General features: G+C 36.6%; 1 protein-coding gene across 1 annotated transcript; it reads right to left on the reverse strand.

Annotated features, from left to right (window-relative positions):
* Nucleotides 1-234: 234 nt before the first annotated feature.
* LOC149812130 (lipid phosphate phosphatase 2-like) lies at nucleotides 235-8,499 on the reverse strand. The gene is made up of 7 exons (XM_089992841.1): nucleotides 8,281-8,499; nucleotides 8,083-8,170; nucleotides 7,888-7,997; nucleotides 7,420-7,513; nucleotides 3,246-3,434; nucleotides 3,077-3,136; nucleotides 235-567 (listed from the first exon to the last, which is right to left on the reverse strand). Exons 1-7 carry the CDS (start codon nucleotides 8,497-8,499, stop codon nucleotides 371-373), a joined length of 957 nt encoding a protein of 318 aa, XP_089848967.1. The 3' UTR covers nucleotides 235-370.
* Nucleotides 8,500-14,609: the final 6,110 nt, after the last annotated feature.

A 14,609-nucleotide genomic window follows, 5' to 3' on the forward strand; every position in this document is an offset into this window, starting at 1 on the left:
CTGTGATTCTTTAGACAGTGATTCCTAGACAAAGATGGACTATCCATGTGACACATATTTGCTGAAGCAATTAATCATGCATACATAAAACCCATTTACATATATCTAGTAAATGAGCCCTGTGTGATCCCTGATCATCCAAACTTGTCTTCATGAACTGAAGCATGTCGATCCGAATTCAAAGAATCAGTTAGTGATTGGTATAGTATTAACATTTGATAGTGGAGCACTGTATTTTATCAAATAAACAATATGAAAATTTTCATATACACCAAACCTGAATTTCAGGAGTTTATGCCAAATTACACAAGGAACTCAAGAATGTCACGAAAAAACAGGAAAAGAGAAAAGGAGAAACAAAACAAAGAGTTCACTTGCTGCCAGCTTCCATGTCAAGCATGGAGCTGGTGTCTTTCATGTTAGATGCTTCCATTTCCAAACGTTCTACTGAAGGTTGATATGGAGTCCCAACTTCTCTTACTAGTAAAGCAAGGTCATTAGTATTTGATTGTTCTTGGATGCTTTGTAACTCTTCCAACATTTGGAAATAGGCATATGGTCCCCAACCTGCAATAGAGGAACCAACACCTTCATACATAGAATTAGCATATCATTTATGAAAAGATTTTCCAGGATGTATGTTAACCACCACAGGCTTGCATAACTCATATATACTTCTTCCAGTTGAATCGTGGAAGGCTGAAAAAGGAACAGGAATAAGCTCTTGCACTTCCTTGAGCAACCAAGCTTGAACACCAGTTGCAAAGCTCGAGACAAATTGGAGGGAAGCTCCAACACCAATTGTCAAGCTCAGAAACAAACTGGATCGGAGCTCAAACAAGTCTCAATCTTGTTGGGAAGAGCTCAAACAGGCCAGGCTCGGCTTGCATGCAGCCCTGCAGGTTGCTGGTCACATTATATATATATATATATATATATATATATATATATATATATATATATATATATATATATATATATATATATATAGAGAGAGAGAGAGAGAGAGAGAGAGAGTAATGGGTCCGTGCTAAACCATGTGCTAAATGGGTTTTTCAGCTTCTCCTGTGCTTTTTTTGCGGTTCCGGCCCTATAAATGTGTTGGGCATGGTCGGGTGCTTTTTATGCGTTCTGACCCAATAAATGTGTTGGTTATGGTCGATTTATGAAGAATCCATACTTGGATCATGTGTTTTCGATAAAAAAAATGGTGTTTGGAACCTCAAAAATTTACAAAGATTTTGGACCGTTGATTTTTCAAACTTTATATAAACCCACCCATGTGTTGGAATCAAATTCTTCAAGAGCTGATCCCTATAAAATCAAGTACATAAATCACATTGATTTAGCACCGACCCATTACTCTCTCTCTCTCTCTCTCTCTCTCTCTCTCTCTCTCTCTCTCTCTCTCTCTCTCTATATATATATATATATATATATATATATATATATATATATATATATATTAGTAATGATACAGTGCTCCCATAGTACATACTCTCACCTAATAGAAGATTTAGATTGTCAAATTTCTTAAAAAAATTTAGTTGATTAGATGCTATAGATATGATCTATACTCATTATTTACTAAAAAACAAGTTTTGGATCATATGATTATAGCATATATGTATGTTTTTTAAGATCTTTAAAAATCCATGGCTCACAATGTATCAAAATTTCATACCTTAAAAAATTCTAATTTTATGTCCAAAAAACATGACCGAAAGCATGCTTCCTACCAAATAAACTATGTTGAGTACATCCATAAGGTTTATTTGAGAATATATAACCTACAACCATGATTTCTAATATATGGGAGTAAAAAATCTAGGAACACAGCATCATCTCTCTATATTAGTAATGATACCGTGCTCCCGAAGTACCTACTCCCACCTAATAGAAGCATTAGATTGTCAAATTTCTTAAACTTTTTTAGTTAATCAGACCCCATAGTTTTGGATCATATGATTATTGCATATGTGTATGTTTTTTAAGACCTTTAAAAATCAACGGCTCACAATGTATCAAAATTTATGACTTAAAAAACCCTAATTTTATGTCCAAAAAACATGATCCAATTCCCATCAAATAAATTATGTTGAGTACATCCATAAGGTTTAATTGATAAGATACAACCTACAACCATGATTTCTAGTATATGGGAGTAGGTACTCCCGGAGCACTGTAACATATATCTATATATATGAGAGAGAGGGTGAGGATTAATTATGCTGCCTCTTTTTTTTGTTAGGTCACACTAGGAGCATAAAAAATAATAGTTTTCGGTGTTTTATGTCAGATCTCAATCGTTTGATGTGTTTATTATTGTTTATTCAATAGAAAACATGTTTTTGATTAAGCATCTTTATGCTCAAATGTGTTTTTTAAAGATGAAAAAAATCAATGGTTGATATTGTACTAAAATTTGATGATAAAATATTTAGATTTCTACATCAAATCAATTCAAAAACTTGTTTCTTAATAAATAAGCATGATAAACACATTTAATGGTTCAGATCTAACATAAACACCTAAAACTATGATTTTTGGAGGGTCCCATCGTGACCTACAAAAAAGTGGCAGTGCAATGCCCATTAGTTATAGGTTGTAGCTACGGTACCTACTCTCACATACTGAAAATCATGGCTGTAGGTTATATCTTCTCAATTAAACCTTATGGATTTATTTGATATGAATCATGCTTTGGATGATTTTTTGTGGACATAAAATTAGATTTTTTAAGTCAGGAAATTTTGATACATTGTGAGCCATTGATTTTTAAAGGTCTTCAAAAACATAAAAAACATACATGTAATGATCAAAAACTTGTTTTCTACTAAATAATGCTTATAGATCATATATTTAGGGTCTTGTGAGCAAAAAAAAGTTTAAGAAATTTGGAAATCCAAAGTTCCTATTGCGTGGGAGTAGGTACCCCAGGAGCACTTTATTATTACCTATATATATATATATATATATATATATATATATATATATATATATATATATATATATATATATATATATATATATATATATATATTACAGAACAAGATAACTAAATGTCAAAACATACCTTGTGGATGGTATGGAGCTGGAAAGTACTGCAAGTAACAAAATGTGGCAACTGCCAGACCTGTGTTATACAACAAACGATCTGGTAAGGACCAAAATTGAATATTTGCCTTTAGAGAATCACTAAACAAGATCTCTTGTATTAATGTCAATCCTAATGGTCCACCAACCTATAAGGCCTCCGGAAAATACATCCTGCCAATGATGCCAATAGTCATCTACTCGAGAAATTCCAACAAGCGCTGCACCAAGTAAGGGCAGGAAAACAATGCAAAGTTTTGCTACATGACCACTTCGATCAAATGCCTTAATTTTTCCAGATAGATATAGTGAAAGAAACCCCAAGCCAGCAAATGACCCTGCACATGATTTTAAACTTTTGTCTTAATATCTTTCTTATGATGAACACTACGGTTTTATGCTGACCAATTGATGTGAACCTGATGGCCGATCTACAAAGAAAATTTAACCCACTACAAATTATCTAGGAAAACAAGAACTAAATGAAAATTTTAGGAAAATACAGGAAATTAACCAAAAACAAGAAATAACTGGAATAAAATAAGAATAACAATTTCAAGAATCCAAATAAACTCTCAACTATTTTTAATCCTAGATCTAACCTATATTTATAAGAAAAGAATCAAAATATTAATAAACCTGAACTATTATTTTTTATAAACATCAATTAAGAAAAAGCCAATCTTAATTCTACTAAACTACTAAAATGAGATATAGATCAATTACTGAGATATAATATCCATTACAATAATAAAAAAGTAAGAAAATATTCAAACTAAAATAATATGGATCTCAAATGAACCAATGAATCAGGTGGACCTGGATATGTGTCGCTCTGCGACTGCATCATTATCCCTGAGTTCAAGAAGACTTGCCCTCATGTCTAGATGTTGCTTGCACTTTTTTAAATTTTGTTCCACCTTGTGGGTTATGGGTTCACAATATGAAATCGGATCTCGATGTCTCTCTTTAAACCGAACGAACCAAGAAGGATCTACCCCCAACATGCATACTGAAGCCAGGAACATTTTTTTTCGAACCAACCAAAGTTATATGCCTTTAAAGTAAAACAAGTCAAACGAATTTGGAGCAGATGGCTGAAAAAAAAAATTTGGATTCCCTCTGGACGTACTTCATCCATAGTTATTTGTGAAAACCCATATTGATCTGGTTCAGGCAAGTCTAAGGTCTTAAATGTATTTGAGTTGATTTGGGTAGGCATAGGTTGGGGATTCATGGGACAAATGGGTGATTGCGGGTAAGCTAAGGGCTGATGTGAATGAGTTTGGGTACGGTTTTGATTTGGTTTACACGCTAGAATTGTGGGTTGGCTGGCTAGAATAATGGGCTTGGTAAATACCTGGTTGGATTACAACCGGATCGAGAACATATTGATTCGTCAAACCCAGAATGTATTGGGTTGGATACAGGATCGAGCCTTGAAGGGGATAGGTCATGTTTAACCCTAATCCAGATCCAAGATATGTATGGGTCTAGTCTTGACCAATTGAGTTTGGATGGCCAAGATAACGAGCTTGGTAAATATCTGGTTCAATCATGACTGAATCAAGAACATACTGATTTGTTGCACCTAGAATAGTTTGAGTCAGATACTAGATCAAAGCTTGAGGGGGATATGTCTGGTTTAACCCCGATCTAGATCCAAAATATGTATGGCTCTGGTCTTAACCCAGTTCGGTTTGGAACTAGAGCTCTGTCTAGGTCTGATTAGGTTTGGTTTGTGTTCGGTTTGATGAATTTGAATAAAAAATAGGTGGTGGACTAGAGCTTCGTCTGGGTCTGATTAGGTTTGGTTTGTGTTTGATTTGATGAATTTTAAATAAAAAATAGGCTCGGCCCTCCTATCTAGCGGTGGGTCACTTGGGGTAGTTGTCATCGACGATCTTATCAGTGTTTGTCAGAGTCAACAAAGGAAAGGGTAGAAGAGAGGCAGCGAACTCCTGTCCCCCTTATCTAGCAGCGAGTGTGTGGGATTGTCCCTCCAGCAGGTTGGCTACCAATTGACCTACCCCCTCTGGTTGTTTGTTATCGAGAGGGGCAAGGTTGAATGGGACACCTTCCCTTGGGTCCTCCTCTTTTGCGAGGAGAGGTAGATAGGGTGGAAAAGTCACTAGTGGTGTAGCGACTCAAGACTCTCCTCTCTCCAATGGCACCAATGATGGTTGCACGATAGATTGATGGAGATTCACTATCGGATCAAGCATTGTTGGCAAATGATGTCGATGTCGTCGAATCACCCAGTTGATTCGGGTTCTTGTTGTGGTCTCCTATGACATGCATATCCATCTTCAATATCCCAACATTTGAATGCCGCATTAATTCTTCAATCAACTTTTCCATCTTTAGAAATATTTGAGCCACCACCCTTAGTCGATCTTCGCTCGTTTGCAGAATCCATATCATCTCCATACTCATTTTTGCCATTTGTGGTTCCCTGAATTGAATGCCTTGAAACCAACAAAATCGTCCCTTGATCATGGAATCGAGATGATGATACCAAATTGATGTAAACCAGATGGTCGATCTATGAAGAAAATTTAACCCACTACCAATTATCTAGGAAAATAAGAAATAAATCTGAAATAACAAGAACTAAAGGCAAATTATAGAAAAATGCAGAAAATTAACCAAAAACAGGAAATAACTGAAATAAAATAGAAATAATAATTTCAGGAATCCAACTCAACTCTCAATTGCTTCTATTCCTAGATATTTTCTATATTTATAGGAAAAGAATCATAATCTTAATAGACCTAGCTAAACTACTATTTTTTATAAAACATCAAGAAAGAAAATTCTAATTCTTCTAAACAAAAAAATTGGGATATGAATCAATTACTAAGGTCCAATATCCATTGAAACAAGAAAATATTTAAAACTAAAATAATATAGATCTCAAATGATCCAATGAACCAGGTGGATCCGGACATGTGTCACTCCGCTCCTGCATCTGGATGCTGCCAATAAGGCAGAGATGAACATATAGGACTGTGTCAAGGCTTCTTCTTCTTTTCATTGAGCTTGGATAAACCACGCTATGGTTTGAACGAATTGTTACAGGCTAAGAGGTGTAACATTGACAGTGGACCTGAGTTAGTGTCTGAGTATAAAACTCCACGAGTGCTCTCACTTGCCTATGAAGTTAGTTTCTCATTTATCTTAGGCCTTACAGCAAGAGTTGCACACCCTAGGTATCAAACTCTCGACGTCTTTCAATTCGAAAGCCTTAAGCCAACCCACCCAGCCACCTTGTTGCCAACCCCCCCCCCCCCGCCGCCATTGGAGCCCTTACCTGATGTAAAAAAAAAATTTGCCTTTCTGGATCCATCACTCTTGTTGGGTAACAAGCACAAAAAGTACAAAGAATATCATACACATGTATCAAGTTTTGCATGTACCTCAAAGAGACAATTTCTAGGAATATTATAGGATTTTCCCATAAATATAGGGAAAATACCAGGAAAGTAGAGTGTCACTAAATTAAGAATATGAAAACATTAAAAAACTAGAAACAAAGATGAATTTTTCATTTCCTAATGCATGTGCATGGAGAGAAGGGTAGCAGTCACATGAACAACCAAAGGATGTAGCCAGAGCCAGACATGTCAAGAGGCCAATGAGACTTGGGCCTCAGGGCCCCTGGGCCAAAAAAAAATTTAGGGGCCCATTTTTAATAGGGATTTCATTTTCAATAGGGGCCCCAAAAAAATTGGAGGTGCTGCCCTCGAACTCTTACTATTAATAAGGGGCTCAAAAAATTCCGAAGCGCTGCCCCCGAACTCCTACTATTAATAGGGGGGCTATTTTTAAGAAGCCCATTTTTAATAGGGGCTCAAAAAATTTCGAGGCTCTGCCCCCAAACTCCTACTATTAATAGGAGGCCCATTTTTCCCCTCGGCCTCAGGCCATAAAACACAGGTACGGCCTTGGATGTAGCATAACCTATCCTGACATTTATTGTATCGAAAATGGTTTTACAATGTTCACGTATGCCAGCTTAGTTCTTTCGTTGGACTGATTTCTCTTGTGAGCTTTAACACTCCTATTTCCTTTCAAGACATCTTTATTTAGTGTGACTCCACATCACCAAGTGTTCCATTTGCATCTTTCACTTATTAGTAAAAAAAAAAATTTGCATAATTCTCTACAAACAAAAAGAGGGCTTCATAATGTTAATGGCAAGTATTCTTCAAGCTATGAAGTATCACACGTTTGACCAAACTCGTAGAAAGGTAGTACCAACTAAAAAGGAAAACAAACTTAGCAGCAGATATCCGACTGAAAGCAGAAAGGAAAAGTTACAAGAAGTATGGGCACTAGGGAAGCTCATATGCCCTTCTTTTATGACACTAGCCTGCCCATGGCAAATTACACCCCCTGTGACAGGATCATACACCTGCAAAGTTGTATATTGACAATTAGTTGATTTTTCGTCAAAAAAAAAAATAAAAGCATAAAATGAATGCAAATAAATTCACAAAAAAGTAAAAAAAAAAACACAATATATGGAAATAAAATCTTTAAGGCCCCGTTGATTGCAGGGGAGAAAAAGTTGAAAAAGTTCTCTCAAAACGCACGGGTTCCATGTAAACTTTTCTGGTGCATAACCATGGGAAAATTTTCCCCTACAAAATTTGTTACTTAAAACAAGTTTCACTGGAGAAGTTAAAAAGCCTCGAGTGGGGACATCTGGCTTTGTTCTAGTTACAGCATCCATTTTTTTTCCCCTGCAATCAAACTGTGAGCAATTGAAGGAAATGAAAATCCTACATCCTTTCCATCTGGGAAACACCGCCAAAAAAAATCGGGCCGAGGTCGTCCGACAGCATTTTTAATCGCATCGGTAATAACCGCAGTTATCAATACAGCAAACAAAAGACCTGTTCAACCATGTAAATCAAACAGTATTATTGTAAATTACTGGTCCCTCCAATTCAAAGACAGAAAGCATAGGAAGACAGTTACCTAGTATACCATGGTGAAGATCATATACATTTCTTCTGATCATATAGTATATGAAGATGAAGATCAATGGCACCAAAATAGCAATTATCTGGAAAAAATAAATTAATGAGCCCAAAAATCAGGCCAAACTCTAGAGCAACAAGGCACATAAAGTTTTCATTATGAAAGATAATGTAATTGCAGGAAAATATAACATACAGGGATAGCCCAAACTGGCACTGTGTTGCTCTTGTGTGGATACTTCAAGTCTGTCATCATTTCCTTCCCCACAAACCGGTGAAATGGGGGTATTACTACCGCCAAACTAAACTCCAGTACCACAAGAAATGCAAGTATTAGCCAGTCGTGCATATGAAACTTTGCTACTTTAACTCCATGGGATTTAATTGTGTGGGTACCCAACTGAGTGTTTGTCATGTGTGCCTGCCAGATGACAACCAACAAGAGTCACTTGTGACACTTTGTGTGCTTATGCCGCTGAAATATAGCCCTTACCAAACAAGATATCTACTATTTAAAATATGAATTTCGCTTCCAAGGAACACAGTTATGGAGTGCTTGTTACACCGGCATCCTTTGGATGCGTCTTTCACGCCGGAAGCACCCCGCCCAGAAAAAGTGCTTCCCCCAGGAGGGAAGGTGCGATGCACCTTTCCTATGAAAGGTGGTGTTTTTGTGTGCAAGCATGAGGGCCCATCATAGTTTTATCACATCGTGATTGTGTCATTGCAAGTGGGAAATAGGAATATTTCTCACGCTTTGTGGTGATGTCATCATCACACAAAAAAATGAAGTTTTTTTTTTTTGACGCTTGAAAAATCAAGTGTCTTGGTTGAAACCATGGTGCTTGTTTTTTCAGGCTACAACTTATATGGTACTTGATTTTTTCAGGCAACAACTTAGAAAAGCAGGTGCCTAATTTTTCAGGTGACAAAAAAGCAAAACTATCAAGAAAAAAATCAATTGGCCAGATTTGTCATATTTTCTAATTTGTAATCAATCTCTATATTATATCCAAAAGCTAATTCTATCCGTATCTTTTTTCGGAAATAATAATAATAATAGCAGCAACAACAATAACAACAAAATAATAATCTCAAAATTTGGTTATACTCATTTCAACAAGAAAAGCAGAAAACTCAAGCAAAAATTCAGTAAACAGGCAACATAGTTAACATTAGACCAAGATGATACATGTAGAACCGCATTACATTAGACCAAGATGATATATGTATGACTCCAATTCACATAAGACCAAACTCATCAAGAAAAGAAGGGCACATCAACAAAATTTACACCATCCAGCCAAAAACAACCTCATTCTAGAAAAATAACCCAAAATCTTCCATTGTATTCTCATCTCATCAGTCGAGAAGAGAAGCTCCCACTCCCCATGAAACCGGAAATGATACAGAAATGCCATATCTATCATCTATACAACTAAAAAGGAAACATAAATGCCATATATATCATCTATACAACTAAAAAGGAAACAGAAATTCCAGAAAGAAACTTAAAAGAAGGAAGAAACCTGATTAGCAGATGACCCTGACTCAGAAAGAAGAGACAATTCCAATTCAGATAAGGCTAGAATGGGTCTCTCTCTCTCTCTCTCTGTTACTTGGAATAATAAGGAAATGCAGTCCCAACGACCACAAAAAGAGATGAGTTGGCTGAACTGGGCCGTTGCTTCCTTCTCCAGAGACGTGAACCAAACACCAAATATTTTAAATTCTCAACGCATATTTTTTTTTTCGGTAAGAAAAAACTTCATCACCAACGGCATTGACCGGCCATGTCACAGAGATTCGTAGATATGAGGACATGTGATGCAGGTTTGAATTTTTTTGTGGATCCTTGGAAGGTTTTTTTTTTTCAAATCTGCCTACTTTTTGAGCCATTGTAATGATTTGGATATTGCAGGTTGTACTTGAATGGGGTTGTAGGAAATGGCGTTGGACAATAGTTAGAGTGGCACATGTTTCGGTTGGGTGTTCACAACAACTAATCTAAGTGGTTTGCTGGAAATGATGAAAAGAGAAGCCCTCCCGATGAAATTTTTGGGAATTTTGTATCGCTTAAGCCTAAAGGTGTGACGTGGGTCATTTTTTTTTTACGACAAGAACCCTTACGCCGTCGAGTGGGGGGCCTCACAACCACCCTGCCTTTGGTCACGAAAGCTATGAATACACCCTGTCAACAGGTGTTTAAAAGGATTATATATATAGAGAGAGAGAGAGAGATCAACATTACTTAGAAAGAAAGAGAGCCGAACTATAACCATCAACATTACGATACGAACGAAAAGTACATGTTCAACCAACATTGAACCTACCGGATAACCAAACACAGGCCCAAGACATGCCAAGGAGCCCCAAAAATAAGGAAAAAAAGAAACTTAGAGAGAAAGAGAGAGTAGGTGATGGGCTTTTGAAGGTCCTTTTTTATATTTTTTTAAATTTAACCATATAGATTTAATAGGAACAATCATTTAATTTCTATAAGTGATAGGTTTTTATAAGGTTTGAAAGTCAACATTATAAAATTTTTATAAATATCATTAATATTTATGGCTTAAATTTTTTTGTTTTTTTATTAAAAAATATGATATAATTGTTTTCTAAAAAATCGATCATGCCAAAAGTATTAGAAAGGCCAAATTTGCTAAAAACAACACAAAAAGTCCCCTATTCGCCCACGGTATGCTGCAATAGGCATAAAACGGAGTAGGCAGGTACCCTCTATTATATATATACATATATAGTCACTAGAATATGAGAACTAATGTGTGAACCATAATTTTCATAAATTTTTTGTTCTTTTCTCTTGAATTTCACAGTACATATGTGATCTACATGCTTTGTTTGATAAGAACTTACTCTTGAATCATCTTATTTTGATGCTTAAAAATGAGATTTTTTTAAGACTAAAATCAATGGCTCATAATCATCATAAATATTCAAGCATTCAAAAATCACATTTTTCATGGAAAATAAAAGATTCAACCGTTGATTCCTTGGCAAATTCACCAGCCAAGCAAATCCACATAGTTGGATTTACAAAAAAAATGTTGGAAATGCCCATATTTCTAGTTTTCATGTTGTAACGATTACATAAAGAGAGAGGCACAAAGAGAAAGAAAGAAAGAAAGTTGCTAACCGCCAACTAATCAGGCTTTTGAAAGGGTTTTTTAATGTTTTTTTTAAATTTGATTGTATATTTTACATGCTTGATTTTATAGGAGTCAACTCTTGGGTTATTTGGTGAGATATGCAAGTAGGTTTTTAAAGGTTTAAAATTCAATGTTTTAAATTTTTTAATAAATATTCAAAGCTTAAATCATATTTTTTAATCAAAAAATATGATCCAATGTTGTTTCTTAATAAGGTTTAAAAATCAATGGTCTAAAATTTTCATAAATATTTAAGGCTTAAACAATCATGTTTTTTATTAAAAAAATATTATTAAGGTATTGTTTCTTAGTAAATTGACTATGTCAAACACATCTGTACTCTCATATTTAAAGAAAATATAGAAAAAAACTTCAAAAACCTAGTTAACTGGCAATTAGCATCTACTATATATATAGTCACTAGAATATGAAAACTGAAAATATGGGAACTAATGTGTGAACTATAATTTTTATAAATTTTTATTTTTTCCTTTTGAATCTAACGGTACGGATGTGATCTACATGCTTGGTTTCATAAGAACAAGCTCTTGAATCATCCCATTTTGATGCATAAATAAGATTTTTTTAAGGCTTTTAAATCAATGGCACATATTCTTCATAAATATTCAAGCATTAAAAATCAAATTTTTTTATCAAAAATACAAGATCCAATGGTTGATTTCTAGCAAATTCATCATGACCAGCACATCCACATCCACATCCACATCCACATCCACATCTAGATTTGCAAAAAAAGTGTTAAAAATGTCCATATTTTCAATTCTCATATTTTGGTTCTCGTTTTAGTATTCCAGTGATAATATATATATATATATATATATATATATATATATATATATATATATATATATATATATATATATATTATAAACATGGCATTGCTCAATGCTCTCTTGACCCAGTAACATTCGAAGCAGGTTATATGTTCCCCCCCCCCCACCCACCCACCCGAACAGGGCAGTTAGCTACATCTCATGTTCAGGGGTCCCAAAGAGCACCACGTATGTAAGCATGTGTGTCTCATATCCCCATGTTTGTCAGCATTAATTAGCGTTGGAGTTTGATGCGATTGCAAAGACTTAAGTACCCTCTCCTCCATTGGTGCCAAAAAAAATGACGATTCTTGAAAAGGAGTGGTTGTAAAGACTTAAGTGCCCCGAAGATGATTATTTAAGACCCAGTCTCTGCACTACAGGATTATCTGAGAAAGAAATCTCTCCTGCAGGAGGCCATGAACATCAACCCTCTCACTCTCTCTCTCCCTTCTATTTCTGCTTCTATGCACATCCAACAGAAGATCTTACATTGCTCCATCAAGCACCGGCTGACTTGCACATTGACTATTGTGGAGCCTGATTCAGAGTTTTTATCCTTACAGGAGGAGGGTTTGGGGGTTCATCCTAGCGTGGGTAGCATCATTCAACTAAATGAGTTGTAGATCCTGATTCAGAGTTTTTACCCTTACAAGAGAGGGGTCTGGGGGCTCCTCCCAACGTGGGTAGCATCATTCAACTTGAAGAGTTGTGGAGTCTGATTCAAAATTTTTACCCTTACAGAAAAGGGGGGTCTGAGGGCTCCTCTCAGCGTGGGTAGCATCATTCAACTTGAAGAGTTGTGGAGTCTGATTCAGAGTTTTTACCCTTACAGAAGGGGGGTCTGAGGGCTCCTCCCAGCGTGGGTAGCATCATTCAACTTGATGAGTTGTGGAGTCTGATTCAGAGTTTTTACCCTTATAGGAGAAGGGTTTGGGGGCTCCTCCCAACGTGGATAGCATCGTTCAACTTGATTCGTTGTGGAGCCTAATTCAGAGTTTTTGCCCTTACAGGAGAAGGGTTTGGGGGCTCCTCCCAGCGTGGGTAGCATCGTTTAACTTGATTCATTGTGGAGCCTGATTTAGAGTTTTTGCCCTTACAGAAGGGGGGTCCGGGGGCTCCCCCCCCCCCCCCCCCGCGGCATGGGTCCCGGGTGTCGTGGTCAAAAAATGCATAGGGTGTCATGGTGAGAAATACATATGTTTGTTCCAAGCAAGGTTGGAAGAAATCAATGGAAAATTCAACAGGGAGCATGCCAGAATCAAGATGTGGATGTCAAGCGAGAATGGTGTTGTGCAATTTAAATAACACAAAATAATAAGGGTCTGGTTTTTAGTTAAAATGGAGAATGAAATGACAATATAAATTGCTTAAAATTTACAGGAATAAACTAGACTCAATAACAAAGACACCATTTTTTACGGATTTAGAATATGATCTCTGGTTAAAGAGATATGGCTCTAACAAGTTGGTCCTAATTCGGGTAGCGATTTACAGCGATTTGCATACTGAATAACACTATAAATCACTATAGCGATTTGCGAAAGACACTACAAATCGCTATAGTGAGATTCAAAAACATTATAAATCGTTATAGTGATTTGCGGAAGACACTACAAATCGCTATAGTGAGATTCAAAAACACTATAAATCGCTATAGCGATTTGCGAAAGACACTACAAATTGCTATAGTGAGATCCAAAAACACTATAAATCGCTATAGCGATTTGCGAAAGACACTATAAATCATTGTGGGGTCGTTGGAAACCCGAAAATACTACAAATCGTTGTAGGAAAGCCGGATATCATATAAATCATTGTGGGACTCGTTGGAGACCCGAAAATACTACAAATCGCTGTAGCAAAGCCCGATAACACTACAAATCGCTGTTGGAAGGCCTCAAAAAAATTTTGGTCAGCAGGGCGCTGCCCCCCGCCAGGGGCGGCCCCCCCTTGACCTCCGCCCGCTGACCGCGCAGCGGGATCCGCGATGGGGGGCGGACCCCTCTTCTATAAGGGCAAAAACTCTAAATCAGGCTTCACAACGAATTAAGTTGAACGATGCTACCCACATTGGGAGGAGCCCCCAAACCCTTCTCCTGTAAGAGCAAAAACTCTGAATCAGACTCCACAACTCTTCAAGTTAAACGATGCTATAGTCAGTGTGCAGGTCAGTTGGTGTTTGATGGAGCAATGTAGGATCGTCTGTTGGACGTGCACAGAAGTAGAGAGAGAAGGGAGAGAGAGTGAGAGGGTTGATGTTCATGGCCTTCTTCAGGGAGAACTCTTTGCCTCCCTTGATTTCTTCTTTAGAGAGAGAGAGAGGGTTTTACAGTGTTTTACGGAGAAAGAAGAAGAAGACTTTGAAGAGTCAACATCATCCTCGACTTTCTGGATGGAGAACATGTTTGTCCTTTTTTTGAACGGAGAAAGAAGAAGAAGACTTTAAAGAGTCAACATCATCCTCGACTTTCTGGATGGAGGACATGTTTGTCCTTTTTTTGAATAGAGAAAGAAGAAGA

The sequence above is a fragment of the Nuphar pumila genome, chromosome 17 (genome assembly GCF_984573655.1).
Source record: "Nuphar pumila chromosome 17, dmNupPumi1.hap1.1, whole genome shotgun sequence".
Classification (NCBI taxonomy): domain Eukaryota; kingdom Viridiplantae; phylum Streptophyta; class Magnoliopsida; order Nymphaeales; family Nymphaeaceae; genus Nuphar; species Nuphar pumila.

Excerpts from the sequence above, each read along its gene's own strand:
- LOC149812130 (XM_089992841.1), bottom strand. The coding sequence starts at position 8,499 with ATGACAAACACTCAGTTGGGTACCCACACAATTAAATCCCATGGAGTT. Across the intron at positions 8,171-8,280 it reads TGCCAGTTTGGGCTATCCCT|ATAATTGCTATTTTGGTGCC; the intron begins GTATGTTATATT and ends TATTTTTTCCAG. Across the intron at positions 3,435-7,419 it reads CCCTAGTGCCCATACTTCTT|GGTCATTTGCTGGCTTGGGG; the intron begins GTAACTTTTCCT and ends AATCATGTGCAG.